Source organism: Mchenga conophoros, linkage group LG9 (assembly GCF_057382185.1).
Source record: "Mchenga conophoros isolate Kocher_MC1m ecotype Shallow Benthic linkage group LG9, M_conophoros_male_GT1.1, whole genome shotgun sequence".
NCBI classification, from domain to species: Eukaryota; Metazoa; Chordata; class Actinopteri; order Cichliformes; family Cichlidae; genus Mchenga; species Mchenga conophoros.
The window spans coordinates 31734233-31749934 of NC_140534.1; the positions used below are offsets into that span (position 1 = coordinate 31734233).

At 38.9% G+C, this 15702-nt stretch overlaps 1 protein-coding gene across 1 annotated transcript; it reads left to right on the plus strand.

The window, feature by feature from the left end:
• The first annotated feature begins 379 nt into the window (after window positions 1–379).
• LOC146567617 (uncharacterized) lies at window positions 380–12390 on the plus strand. The gene is made up of 6 exons (XM_085285862.1): window positions 380–786; window positions 1669–1697; window positions 2128–10019; window positions 11585–11701; window positions 11818–11921; window positions 12024–12390. The coding sequence occupies exons 3-4, from the start codon at window positions 2931–2933 to the stop codon at window positions 11603–11605; spliced, it is 7110 nt and encodes a 2369-aa protein (XP_085141988.1). The 5' UTR covers window positions 380–786; window positions 1669–1697; window positions 2128–2930; the 3' UTR covers window positions 11606–11701; window positions 11818–11921; window positions 12024–12390.
• The last annotated feature ends 3312 nt before the right edge of the window (window positions 12391–15702 follow it).

The window sequence follows — 15702 nt, forward strand, 5'->3', positions numbered from 1 at the left end:
GTGAGAGGAGCAAAAAAATTAATCTTAAAATCTTTTTTAAAACTGCTGCTGTGTCCGCAGCGTTTGCTCTACAGGTATGATTTTACCCTCAAAACGTAGCCATCGCTGTCCTCTTTCATCCAATGTGTTTACTATTGTCCTAGGTGTTATGGTTCTTTCGTAAATGTCACCAATGCACAGCCTCCTCCCTCCAACTCTTCCATAGACTCTAATGTTAAAATGGCTCAGAAGGTTCGTTTGAAAATCAGAAGAGCATGGTGTCTTTCCACTGTCACCACGTCCATATAATAAACTCCACAGGCATGAAAACTGAGAATTCAGTAGACTAGACATTGCTGTCACTCACGGTGAAAGAATTTTGTCAATACGACTTTTACTTTTCATTTGGGAACGATTTGTTTCGGCCTGACTTTTCTGTTCATTTTAAGCAGCAAAAGTGAGGTGCATGTCTGTATAGTTTATCTCCCCACGAATACGCTCAAAGTAGTCTTAAAATAAAATCCATAAAACAGTTCAAGATGACATACTTTTTATTTGCTAATTTAATGCCAGTTGCCCTCTTTCCTGAGTATAAGCGAATGAGTGACATAAAGAGAAAAAGTACCAATTTGTATGCTGGTGAGTCTTGTGTATTTTTTTCTCTGTCTCTCTATGACAGAGAAATATATATGCTCATTATTGATGTTCAAACTGATGCTCAAATTTCCAAGCACCACCTGAACGCCTCATCAGTCTTTAACTAATCACTGCACCAACTGCCGTCATTCCGCTTTGCTCTCTGCTGTGGTAAGTACAATACACTCAGTACAGCACTGTTTTAATTTATGATGGTAAAAATACATGTTTGACATTTAAACTCACATATCAAGTCTTTTTAAAGTTCAACAGAGTTCAAAGAATAAAGAAAGCAAAAAAAGAACCTTTGCTACCATTTATATAGGTTTATGACTTTTGCTGTTAGCAGCAGCGCTAACGCTAGCTTCAATGCTAATGCTAGCTATAGTGCTAACACTAGCCTTAGCAGTTGTTAACTGACAAAAAGAATATTCTTGTGATATTCCTGTGATATTTATTGGCGGTCAGTGAGACAAAAGTAACAAATGAGATTTATTATTGCCATTGTGCCTCAGTTTTAACAGTAAGAGTACTTTATGACTTTTGCTGTTAGTAGCAGTGCTAATGCTAGCTTCGATGCTAATGCTAGCATCAATGCTAACGCTAGCTATAGTGCCAACACTAGCCTTAGCAGTTTTTAACTGACAAAAAGAATATTCCTGTGATATTCCTGTGATATTTATTGGCGGTCAGTGAGACAAAAGTAACAAATGAGCTTTATTATTGCCATTGTGCCTCAGTTTTAACAGTAAGAGTGCTAGTTCTACCAGCAGTGCTAACACTAACTGAAGTGCTAACGCTAGCAGGAATGCTAGCGTTAGCAGCGATGCTAAGGCTAGTAACAGTAGCCTTATATAAGTACTTAAATAAATACTTCAGTTAATTAGTTTGAATTATAAAATGGCTGCTGTATCAGCTGGTGTGCTATATTACTCTATAATTACCCTGCTGACTATAAGTTCAGTGTATCATGTCGTGTGGGCTTTGGTTTTTTGTTAGTCTGATAAAACTGTACAGACAACTAACATGTTATTTCTTGTCTTACACTTTCAGGAACTTGACTCACATCTGTGCTTTGCCTGGTAGGTGTGCACATACTGTTAGAGAAGTACACCAAAATTTTAAAAAAATAATCTGACTAATATAAGCTTTAAAGTGATGGGTTCAAACTTTGTGCTAGACCTTTTAAACACATTTTTATAATAAAGACACATAAGTTCAGCTTAACAATTGGGCTAAAATATTTTTTTCGTACATTTTTGCACATTACATGTGATTAGTTAACAATTCACTCAGTCATATTTGTATTTAAAAATATTATTGCTGAATTTAATTAAATATTTATTCTTTTAAAAAGTGCCAAATTGTGCAACTTTTTGCACATGGCAGCCGACAACAGTTTAGCTTGAATATTTGTTTTGTCCTTTTTCAGTAGTCACAATTAGTTCATACAATTACCATGTGATATAATTTTATTAAAATTATTTTTTTTTTCTTGTTTTTTGTTCACAGTGTGCAGAAGAAGAACAAGGACCAGATCTCCAGTCTTCTATCTCACATCCCAACCCCCCAACCCCTCTATCTTCTGTCCTACTCCACCTGTTGTCTCTGCCTTCTTTCCATCTGTATTTCACCCTGTGGTTTGTGAGAAATTTTGCCAAACCAAGAATCTTATTGCGGTTTGATTTAAAGCCGTGTCTCTCCTGCTCTGTCTGTTCTCTCTGCTAAATTTTCTCTCTACCTGTTTTTCACTCTTTGGCTTGCTGCTGAAAAATGCACAAGCCAATAAAACAATAAAGAGTGCATATTTTGCCTCAACCTGAGAACAAACTGAACAAACAAAGAAAACTCTGCGGTTTGATTTAAAGCCGTGTCTCTCCTGCTCTGTCTGTTCTCTCTGCTAAATTTTCTCTCTACCTGTTTTTCACTCTTGGCTTGCTGCTGAAAAACGCCAAGCCATTAAAGCAATAAAGAGTGCATATTGCCTCTACCTGAGAACAAACTGAACAAATAAAGAAAACTCTAATTCACGGTTTGATTGTGATTTCCCAGCCGTGTTTCTCCTGCTCTGTCTGTTCTCTCTTCTAAATTTTCTCTCTAGCTGTTTTTCACTTTGCGCTTGCTGCTAAGTTGTGCCAAGCCAATAAAGAGAGTGCATATTATTCTCTTGACTGACAAACTGTCAAACAAACAAAGACATCTGTTTCTGAGAAATAAAAACTGAAATATAAAGACAAAGAAAACATCTCCTGCTCTGTGCCACTCTTATTTTATAAACATATTTTCTAAAGACTAAGAGAAACACTTGTGTAAAAATGCCAAGGAAGCAGAAAAAGTCACAAGCTGCAAAACAACGCTGGAAGAAGTTCCATGAGTTTTATGAAGTACCAACATGTGAACAAGCTGAGTGTGATTTTCCTCAGAGCTCTGCAGAAGACTTTGTGTCTGCAAAGACCAATGCTGATGGTGTCAAACAGGCAGGTCAACATGTTCCTGCACATGTACAACAGGTATCCTATGCAGATGCTGTAAAGATTGGATTGCAGCATGAATTTAATGATCATCAGGTAAACCATAGAGACCAACCTGAGGTGTCAAGTGCCCCACAGGTGGGTTATGCTGATATTGTAAAAAGAGGCCGTCACAGTGATGTGGCAGGACCATCTCATGCAGAAAGAGTGAACTTTGAAAACCAGCCCTCTGTTACACATATCTGTGCATCTCACAGCCAGGCTCATCCCAAATATGGAGACTCCAGAAACAAGCAGTGCACATGTAACTCACTCACATTTCTTGCTTTCCTTCATGAGAATGATAACATGACTACAGCTGACCTTAATCTGGTCTTGGATAAAGGTGATGTGATGTACAAAGAGGCCAAGAAAAGATTTCCTAAAAATATTCATTTGGCAACCGATGAGCTGCCAGACAAAGTTGATGCTCGCTGGTCTATGTATGATGTCGACATGACACAGCCTTCCCGGTATGGGACATTTGAAGAACCTCCAGAGGAGGCAGTAGATACCTTTCTCAGCTTAGAAGCAGGACTGAGCTGCCTGTTGTCAGATGTGCAGTATGCCTTATTGATTATGAGTGGATTGTGTATCGCAGTGTTCCGATCCACATCAGGCAAATATGGTTTCTTTGATCCACACTCCAGAACACCCAGTGGTCTTCCTCTACTACTACAGTCACGTAATCGTGGTACAGCAGTGATGCTGAAATTCACTCTCCTCAGTGACATGATTAAGAGGATCCAAGATTCTTATGAAATGATGGAGATATCACCCTCTTGTAACTATGAACTGAAGCCTGTGCAGTTCTACAGTATGAGCACAGTCAACCTGAGTGATACTATCACAGACACAGTCTGCAGACCAACAGCTGCCACTGCTGTGGCATCTACTCACTCTGATACAACTGTTGATGAAGCAAACTCCTCTACTCCAAGGAGAAACACAACGACTGATCTGACTGAGAACATCTTTTGTCAAATGTCCATTTGTACGCCACCGGTGAAACAAAAAGAAGTCCACGTGACTCAGTTCACATCATATGAAGATCAGAATGAACCTCCTAATATACCAACTGAAGAACTATGCAGTGAATTAAGTTTCCTTCCATCAAGGGATGCTTTTTTATGTCAATCAAATGCTGCAATAACAAATGTTGCTTCCTGTGATCTTTCTGATATAGTTTTACAAAAACTGAAAAAAGTTAATAAACAACAAAGGCAAAAAATGAGAAGAAGATTAATGGCATCAGAGAAACCCAGAAATCAGAGAAAAGAAAACCAAAAAAGGAAAGAACGACAAAAGTATGCTTCAAACAAAGAGTACAAAGAAAAGAAAAAGTCTTGCACAAGCGAGGCATATAAAAACAATCCTGAAGTCAGACAGAAAAAACAACAGTATATTAGAAGACGTTACTGTGAAAATGATGAATTCAGACAGAAACAACAGCAATATATTAGAAGACGTTACTGTGAAAATGATGAATTCAGAAAGAAACAAAAACAATATGTTAAAAAACGTTTTTCTGAGAATGCTACAGTTAGAAAGAAACAACAACAATATATTAAAAGACGCTACTGTGACAATGCTGAATTTAGACAAAAACAAAAAAACTATATCACTAAAAGGTATCAAGAAAACCCTGAATTCAGAGAGAGACAGAGATCTCGAGTGACTCAGCGTTATGCACGTGATAACGCATTCAGAGTAAGACACAGACAACTAATGAAACAACTAATGCGAGACAGGTATCAAAGTAATCTTGCATTCAGGATTATGCACAACATGAGATGTGCCATGAAAATAAAAAGGAAATACAGATGGGTGAACAGACAAACCCAAGAGAGTGACAACAGTGTGATCAACGAGGCCATATCTGTGTTCAAATCACAAATCAAAGCTGGACCATCATACCCATGTACTGTATGCTTCAAGGCTTCATTTCCAAACCAAGTGCGACCCTGCACAAGGTCAAAGTATGTCAAAAACCCACATGTGGTTGCAACATGTTTGACTGGAAGATTTGTTCATGTTTGTGATGAAAACTGCAGAAATGAGCAGTGCAATGTTCCCGATGAGAGAAAGAGAGAGTGGATTTGTCACACCTGCCACGATCATCTTAAAAATGGATCCATGCCAGCACTTGCTGTTGCCAATAAACTGGATCTTGCTGATACTCCACCTGAACTGTCTGATCTCAACATACTGGAGAGACATCTCATAGCCAAGTGCATACCATTTGCCAAGATCATTCCTCTTCCCAAAGGCAGACAAAGAGCAATTAGAGGAAATGTGGTCTGTGTCCCATCAGAGGTACAGGAAACTGTTGAAGCGTTGCCTCGATTAAGAATTAATTCTCAGGTCATGAGAGTAAAATTGAAGAGACGCTTGTCTTACAAAGGTCATCAGCTGTTTCAGACTGTAAGCTGGTCTAAACTTGTGCAAGCACTGCATAAACTCAAGCAGATTCATCCACAGTATAAGGATGTGAGCATCAGAGATGATGCTGAGCTGTGTGATCCAACACTTCCTGATGAAGATGATGATGATGATGATGAAAACATGAATGAGGACGATTATGATGAGGCTGATTTAATGGAAATTGACAGCTGTGAGAAAAATGCACTGAGTGAAGCACAAAATAAAAATGAACAGGATATTGACATGTTACCCTGTGATGGTGAACAATCACATGAACGGATGAGAGATGATTCAGAGCAAGAAGATGGACTGACTAATGGTGGTTTTGCACTCGAGTCCTGTTTGCAGCCCCCTGATGTGGCTGAGGAGATATTATGTTTCAGTGAAGGAATCTACTCTGTTGCTCCTGCAGAGAGAAACAATCCAATAAGTTTTTTCAAAACACCTAAACTGGAGGCCATGGCCTTCCCTGTGCAGTTTCCTACAGGCCAAAACACACTTGATGAAAGAAGGCTGATCAAAGTATCCCCCAGTGGGTATTTCAAATCAAGACTTTTCTGCATTGATGATCGTTTTGCCAAAGACACAAACTATTTATTCTTTGCACAGTTTGTGACTGAAATACACTTGGCTACATCCAGCATGACAGTACAGTTAAGGAAGGCAAAGCCTCTGACCAGAGATGGTAGAAAAATAACCTCAGGCATGTTACAAGATAAACATGAGGTGGAGAAACTGGTGCGAAATAAAGATGCAGTGAGATTCATGCAGCCTCTGAGAGGAACCCCAGCCTATTGGGAGAAAACAACAAGAGATCTTTTTGCCATGATCAGACAGTTGGGAACTCCCACGTTCTTTTGCACATTTTCAGCTGCTGAAATGCGCTGGCCTGAAGTGATCGAGGCAATAACAAGGCAGCAAGGTGAACAAGTGAATTTTGAAGGACTCGACTGGTCAGCAAAGTGTGACATCCTGAGAAGCAATCCTGTCACAACAATGCGCATGTTTGACAAGAGAGTTGAAGCATTATTCAGAGATTTACTCTTATCTCCTGCAGAGCCACTTGGCAAAGTCATTGACTACTTTTACAGAGTTGAGTTTCAGCACAGAGGAAGCCCACACATACACTGCCTCCTGTGGGTAGAAGGTGCTCCTGTGTTTGAGGAGGATGATGAGCAAACTGTTCTTGATTTTATAAACAAATACATCACAGCTCAGCTGCCTGATCCACATAAACAACCTGAACTGTACAAAAAAGTAACAGAAGTGCAAAAACACAGTAAGAACCACACAAAGACGTGCTTTAGGAGTTTAAGCTCCGGGTGCCGTTTTGGTTTTCCCAAACCACCCTGCAATGAGACAATGATCACAAGACCCAGTGAGGATGATGCACTGGAAGTAGAAACGGCAAAGAACAAGCTCAGACCACTGAACCAGCTGCTGAATGAACCTGAAACTGCTTCCATGAGTTTAGAGCAGCTCTTGGAAAGATGCAAGTTGACACATGCAGAATATGAGAGATACCTGAATAAAATGAACATGAGGAGTACGATCATACTAAAGCGTGATCCAAAAGACTCTTGGATAAACGGCTATAATCCACATCTGCTTGAAGCCTGGAACAGTAATATCGACATAAGCTTTGTTTTAGATGCTTTTGGTGCTGCAAATTATTTAATGAAATATATATCAAAAAAAGAGGGCGGGCTATCTGAGTACCTGAAAACTGTCATTGAGAACTCCCATAAGGACAGTGTAAATGAGTGCGATGAAATGAGAGCCGTCATGCAGGCATATTCAAAGAAGCGAGAGATCAGTGCACAGGAGTGTGTTGCTCGTGCATGTGGTCTTCACATGAAGCAATGCTCACGTGCTGTAATATTCATTCCAACTGATGATAATCCTGTGAAAATGAGTCGTCCCCTGTCAGTTCTGGACAACACAACACCTGAGTCTTCCAATGTTTGGATGACATCTTTGAATGACAAATACAAAGCCAGACCTGAAACACCAGAGTATGAGGAGATGTGCATGGCAGACTTTGCTGCTACTTGCAGGATTGTCTATGGCCAACAGAAAAAAGGTAAAGATGTTTTGCCCCTTCTCAATGAGATGGGGTTTGTGCAAAGGCGCAAAAACAATAAGCCTGCTATCATCAGATTTCACCGCTGCTCACAAGAAAAACATCCAGAGCAATATTATGGAAGACTGCTTAAACTGTACCTTCCTCATCGTTCAGACCACGAACTGAAAACACCATCGTTGCCAACCTATCAGGCTTTCTATGGTGCTGGCTGTGTACAGCTACCAGGTACTGACCATCTTGAGTACGTGCAACACATTGTCAAAAGAAACAGAGAAAAATATGAGAAAAACAGTGAGGAGATCGAGAGCGCTGTTGAGGAATATGAGCAGAACAGAGGTGTGACTGACGAATGGTGTAATCTGGCACCTGAATCAGATCTCGTAAGGTTGCCACTTGTCGAACAAGAAAGAGAGCGAGACAATGAAAATGAACAGGAAGATGTGCCCGACTACAGCCGTCAGGCTGATGCTTCAACAGAAGTCAGAGCCATCAGGGAACCCCCTGCTATTGATCCCACATTGTTACGTCAGATGTTTCAAAATCTGAATAAGAAGCAAGCCTGCATATTTTATGCAGTTAGAGACTGGTGCATTAAAAGAGTCTGTGCTCTAAATCCAGAGCAGTTTTTCTTTTATATTAATGGTGGTGCTGGAACAGGAAAATCACATCTAATCAAATGCATCTACTCAGAAGCATCTAAGATACTGAGCAAAGTGCCCAGATATGCAGACGACGTTGACATATCAAAACCCACCGTCCTGTTAACTGCTTTCACTGGGACTGCAGCTTTTAACATTTCTGGAACAACACTGCATTCTCTTCTCAAGCTCCCGAGAAGCTTAAAACCTCCCATTCAGGGACTTGGCAATCAGCTGGATGAAGTCAGATCAGAACTTTTGAATGCTGAAATAATCGTCATTGACGAAGTGTCTATGGTGTCAAGACATCTGTTTGCATATGTAGATGCAAGACTCAAACAGATCAAAGGGACTCGGAGACCCTTTGGAGGCATGTCAGTCATTGCTGTCGGAGACTTCTATCAGCTACCCCCAGTGCGACAGTCTAAACCTCTCTGTGTGCACGACCCGTCTGAGATCGACCTGTGGCGGGAGCATTTTCAGATGATCACTCTGACTGAGATTATGCGTCAGAAAGATGATGTTGTCTTTGCTGAGATGCTGAACAGAATTCGTGTAAAAGGAAAGTTGGATGAGCTTTGCGAAGCAGATAGAAATTTGTTGTTACAGGCCATAACTGAACCAGCCCATTGTCCGACTGATGCATTGCACATTTTTGCAACTAATAAAGAAGTGGATGCACACAACTCTTCAACACTGGCTCTGCTCCACACTCATATCATTGACATCCATGCAGATGATTATAGAAAAGATCCTAGAACTGGCAGAATGGCACTTCAAGACAGACCATTGAAAGGAGGTAAAAACGAGTTACCAGACACACTGAAAGTTGCAGAAGGAGCTCGTGTCATGCTCACCAGAAACATTGACATACAAAATGGTTTGGTTAATGGAGCTTTTGGAATACTACTTAGAGTAGTTTACTCTGAAAATGACCAACACATCATCAAGCTTGGACTTAAAATGGATAATGAGACATCTGGAAAGAATAACCGCACACCAGCAGACGATATGGTGTACATTGAGAGAGCAGAGGAGAATCTGAAGCAGAAAGGAGTGGTACGAAGACAGTTCCCAGTGAAGCTGGCCTTTGCATGTACAATACATAAGGTACAGGGTATGACAACTACATCAGCTGTTGTCTCTCTTAAGAGCATTTTTGAGCCCGGCATGGCCTACGTAGCTGTCAGTAGAGTGACGTCTCTCAGTGGACTGTATCTTCTTGATATGGAGGAGAAAAAAATATTCACCAACCCAGAAATCACTGCAGCGCTTGAGAACATGAGACAAGCCAACCTTGATGACATGATGCCTCTTCTACACGTGAGGCAAACACTGAGCAGGTCAGAGGTTTTCACCATTGTTCATCATAATACAGAGGGACTGCCAGCTCACATTAATGACATCAAAAGTCACCATGAATTGTGTCTAGCAGATGTTTTGTGCCTAACAGAAACACACCTGCGGGGCTCTTTTGTCGCAGAGAGTCTCCACTTGGAAAATTACAATTTGTTCAAACGCAACAGACACCTGTCCTACACAAACTTTCCCCAGATGGCAAACAGAAGTGGTGGTGGAGTTGCTGTTTATGTGAAAAGTGACATTCAAGTGCATGAAAAACAGTACATCCATAATGTAACTGACCTTGAATTTCTGGCTTTAAAGGTTGAAGCACCAGTCAGTGCTCTGATTGCAGTTGTATACAGACCTCCAGACTACACTCTGAGGCCATTCCTGAAAAACCTGGTAAGCCTATTAGACTCATTGGAGATCATGGACTGTCATCCCATCATAGTTTGTGGTGATTTTAATGAGAATGTTTTATCCAGTGCAAACAAACTAATCCTGGAGCTGTTTGAGTCTAGGGGATACGCACAGGTCATCACTGCCCCTACCACAGAGAAGAACACACTGCTTGACCTAATTTTCATTTCTCAGTCAGATCGATGTCTCCATTCTGGAGTCATGAAGACATACCATAGTTACCATGACCCAGTATACTGTGTATTGTCCTGTGATGATTCATGATCTAGATCTTTGAATACAGTAAGTAATATCTATATCTTTGAATGACTTAAGAAAGTAGAGCGATATTTAAAAGTTGACGCTCTGCATTGCAGTATAATGGTTGAATTGTTTACATAAAATACAATTACATGAATTAAGTAATGATATCAGTAAAAGATGACAATTTTATTTATTACAGAAAATCTAAAATTCACTAACAGTAACCTATAAATGTCAGAAAAATCAAATATAGCAGTTTGAAACGAACAGTGTAGGCATATCCTCTCTGCAGCCAGGCTTCAACATCCTGCCAGGCTGCCCCAGTCTCACTGTGGCTGGGAGGGAGGGAGGGTGGACCAGAGGATTGCCTACACAACACATAAATGTTCAACAGCTTCTTCATTGTTTCTGAGAGAACAATAATGACTAAAGGTTGCTTTTTAAAAAAACAAACAAACAAACAAACAAACAAACCTAATTACAGCAATAATGACAGTTAAGCCACTTTATGTGTGCCTCTATTTTGAAATAATATTTACAAAAATATTATTATTTTGGTTTGTTATAAACTTTAAACTTTTTCAAAAGTACACAATTATATTTTTGGACAAATTTTTCTATGAAACATAAATTTTTATGAGCTTTTATCATGTTTCTGGCCAGTGCAATCATCAGGGTGGGTCTGGGTTGATAACTGCACATTTCTGGCCAGAAATGTTTCAGCAGTGTTACATATGTAGTGCATATGTTACACTTGCTTTCTGTTACCAGCTGATACCCTACATTTGTATAGACATTTGATGGTGTGAGGTTGGGGAGTTGAGTGGGAGGGGGGGGGGGGGAGGGTACGGTGGGAGTTGAGGGGGGGGGGGGGGTTTCCTTTCCTGTTAGGTTTCCTTTGTTTTTCTTTTTTTTTCTTTTTAAGAGAGACACAGTCCTCCTGTGTCTTCTCCAATCTTCACATGTAAAATCCAACAATGTGAAGCACATAGCAGCCAGAAACTGTAATGCCACAGATCAGAGAAACTTCATCATCACCATCTTCATCGCCATACGATCAGAGCGTGAGACTTCACATCTGGAGCACAGGAGAGATTCTGTGATAAGTCTTCCTTCTAGCTTGTCCCACAAGCAGTCGGTGAGATTTACTAACAACAAAAAGGGTTAATGACATTATTTCCATGAAAACATGTATTCATTCTTTGTGAAGTGTTTAAATTGTGTTTTCACTTGACCTTAGGAGTGTTAGAGTGTATTGTAATGTCTGTACTCAGGTGTTTCCCTCTGTGATCCATCCCCTTCAGAGCCGAGACACTCAGGACTGAACAGACTGCACAGTTTCTGTGACTGAGCCTCCAAAACACCTTCTTTGAAACCACTCATGATAGAAGGGCTTCATATTTGCAGCAGCACTACTACAGGTATTCAGTTTATTACAGGATGTGTTTGTTTCTTAGGACCAGCTCTGAGTGCACACTACCTAACATATACACCTTTCTGTTTATTACAAACCAACTACTCTGGATCATACGGCCAGTTGGCAGGAATGTTGCTGCAGGAAAACATCCCTGGAGATCACCATCATTGTCAGACTGACTGTGCCTCATCTGTGCAGTGTCAAGATCCTCCCTAAATGAGTGTGTAAGTTAACATTTTCATTATTTTATTCCCTTTGACAAGACAAGTATCACTGATATTTACATTTACAACTACATATTCCTGTTTTCTGCTCTTCTTTTAAAGTCCTCAGCTATCCTGCTTCTGTGCTGCTTGCCACACATCAAACACTGGCCGGATGACAGGGAGGATCCACTCTGAAGTCACTGGACATGATGAGGATCATATGGGACTTCATAGTTTCACAGAAACGTTGTGCTCTGTGATTACAGGTTTTAAATGGACATAATGACTGCCTCTCTCTGATCAACAGGCTAAAGGATTGTTGTCATTGTTAGTGCTCTGTACAATGTATGCTTATTTAGTATTTCATCACAGAGCAAACCTTTTTTTCTTTAACATATTTTTATTTTTTTATTTGTGGGGATAGGTTAATTGATTAATCCAAATTGTCACTAGGTGTGAATGTGCGAGTGAATGTGAGTGTGAATGGTTGTCTGTCCCTGTGTGTTGGCCCTGTGACAGACTGGCGACCTGTCCAGGGTGTACCCCGCCTTTCGCCCTATGACAGCTGGGATAGGCTCCAGCGCCCCCCGCGACCCTGGAAAGGATAAGCGGAAGCGAATGGATGGATGGATGGATATTTTTATTTTGTTCTAATGTTGAATTAACTGTGGGGATTTTTTTTAAGTGGGCACTCGGGATGTCATATGACCAGAAATGTGGTAACTGGAATTCAACAGTATGGAAGAAAAAATCTGCTAAGAACAAAACACACACAAAACCCCCCAAGAAAATTCAAATTCATTCCATGTAATCCAATCTAAAACATTTTAAACTGCTGAACAGCAACACAAACAGCGTTAAAAAACAGTGTTAACAGAATGATTATGATGATTTTGTACCAAAGTTTCAGGTCACATGGCACACCTAGTGTGTAGTGTGGGGTATCAGCTGGTAAGTATAGTTTTTTTTTTTTCATATTTGTGTCCTTAGAGTTCAGATAGATAAAGCCTTGTGTATAATAATTAGTCATAACCACAACTCAAAGTCAGGGACTAACTAATTTTGGGACTTTGTGTCTGAGCCCAGGTTAAAACAATGTGTAAAAAAGCATTTAGTGGCATGGCTGAACAATGCTGTATTGATACTTATTTATCCATGTTCACAAAAAGGACTAATGTGTTTATTTGATTATTTGCATGTGTTAAACTGTGTCACCACCTTACGCTTTCATTTGACTTTACTCAAAAATCTCTATACAGTTCTCTTTTACCACTGTGTGGACTCTGTTTACATTAAAACATAAAGAAGAATGAGTAATAAAAAGATGTGTAGACAGATTAAGTAGGACGATAGAAACAGCTGTTCAGCCATGTTCTAAGAAACCAACACAATTTAAAGGTTCAGGATTGTGGTTTTAAAAGTTGAATTTTCATGTATTTCATATCTTGCTTATTATTTTTTATTTAGTTATTTAATTTAGTTATTTTTATTTATTCTACTAGTCCTTTTCAGAAAGAAGCTGTAAAATATGACTTAAGATTTTTATGTTATTTTCTATGACATACAAAACAAATTGATGTATGTAATACTATTAAACATGATATACACATGTGTATATGTCTGAAAAACATTATGCTGTATATTAAAGTTTGTATTTTCTCCAGAATTTTTGTTCATCTTTTAAGTTCATTTCAATTAGAAGAATTTGAACTTTTAATATTCATTCAGAGGTTTTCTGACTCTAAATTTTCTTTTGTCATTACTCATCTTTTTATTATTTACATTTTAAACATGTTTAGCTTTTTTCCAACTTCTTCTGTGTGAACATCAGCTTTCAAAAGTTCTGCACTTTTGTTTTCAGGTGAAAATTTCTGTATTTTCCAGCTCATTCGGAATTTTTAACTTAACATTCAGCAATTAATTCATTTCAGTGCATACATTCAGATTCAAGCATTCACACTGCAGTTTCTTCAGAAAATGCACTTTCTAGTTATATTTTATTTTTCCGTACGTTTTTTGAAAGCCTACTCCTTCAAAACCGTTCAACTTAGAAAAACCATTCAAACATCGTTAGATTCCTATTATTTTGGACAACATTGCTTCTATTTTTCTCATTTTTAACATTTATATTTTTAATTTTATTCAACTTTATTCAACAAAAATTTCCCATGTATTTCAATGGGGAGACCCTTCAAATTCTCATTCAACTTACTCATTTTTAAACTCTTACTACTTCAACATACGTTCACATAGAGCCACCATTCAAACTTTAAAACGAAGACAAGACATTCAACTATTCAACTTGTATTTATCTTTTCAATATCTATTATACTTTTTCTTCAGTTCCAGTTTAAGTTTCATGATGTTTTTTCACCCGTTTCAGAGTTTATAATGGGTGTGTATGGGACGGAATGTTGGGGCTAGAGTGAGGCAGCTCAACTGCTAGAGTGAGAGGAGCAAAAAAATTAATCTTAAAATATTTTTTAAAACTGCTGCTGTGTCCGCAGCGTTTGCTCTACAGGTATGATTTTACCCTCAAAACGTAGCCATGGCTGTCCTCTTTCATCCAATGTGTTTACTATTGTACTAGGTGTTATGGTTCTTTCATAAATGTCACCAATGCACAGCCTCCTCCCTCCAACTCTTCCATAGACTCTAATGTTAAAATGGCTCAGAAGGTTCGTTTGAAAATCAGAAGAGCATGGTGTCTTTCCACTGTCACCACGTCCATATAATAAACTCCACAGGCATGAAAACTGAGAATTCAGTAGACTAGAAGCTGCTGTCGCTCACGGTGAAAGAATTTTGTCAATACGACTTTTACTTTTCATTTGGGAACGATTTGTTTCGGCCTGACTTTTCTGTTCATTTTAAGCAGCAAAAGTGAGGCGCATGTCTGTGTACGTGTGTATGGAGCCATTGGGTGCGGTCACTATAGCAACCAGGCTCACACCTGCCTGCTTAACGAGCTCTGCCTGCCACTGTACCAAGATTCATCTTAAACACTTCTCTTTCAACTGCTGCTGTGTCCACAGTGTTTGCTCTACAGCCATCATTTTACCCTCAAATTGTCGCCATTATTGTTCTCTTTCCAACATCTTGTCTTTCAAAGCTCAGAGATGTAAACTTTTTAAACTGTGTGGGTCCAAGTGGAGGGATCACATTTTCTTCATTCAGTGATTCAAAGAATATGACCTTTTAATATTCTTTCAGATGTTTTCTGACTCTAAATGTTCTTTTCTCATTTCTTAGGGTTTTCTAATTTACAATTAAAACATTTTCAGCTTTTTTCCAACTTCTTCTTCTGTGTAACCTTCAGCTTTTAGCAGTTCAGCACTGTTGTTTTCAGGTTAAATTTGGGTTTGTTTTTTTTTTATCTCATTCAAGATTTTTAACTTAAATTCAGTAATTAATTCATTTCAGTGCATACATTCAGATTCAAGCATTCACACTGCAGTTTCTTCAGAAAATGCACTTTCTAGTTAGTGTGAATGCTTGAAAAGCATTCACAGTATTGTTCTTCTAATCTTTATTCTATTTTATTATATTTTATTATTATGGATTCCGTACGTTTTTTGTACTCTATCTCCTTCAAAACCGTTCAACTTAGAAAAACCATTCAAACACCATTAGATTCCTATTCTTTTGGACATGACTGCTTCTATTTTTCTCATTTTTAACATTTATATTTTTAATTTTATTCAACTTTTTTCAACAAAAATTTCCCATGTATTTCAATGGGGAGACCCTTCAAATTCTCATTCAACTTCCTCCTCTTTAAACTGTATCTACTTCCACA

What these genes read in the sequence shown, in the direction of transcription:
- LOC146567617 (XM_085285862.1), top strand. Translation starts at nt 2,931, where the DNA reads ATGCCAAGGAAGCAGAAAAAGTCACAAGCTGCAAAACAACGCTGGAAG. An exon ending in GGCCATTCCTGAAAAACCTG is followed by an intron (nt 10,020 to 11,584) that starts GTAAGCCTATTA and finishes CATCCCCTTCAG; the next exon opens with AGCCGAGACACTCAGGACTG.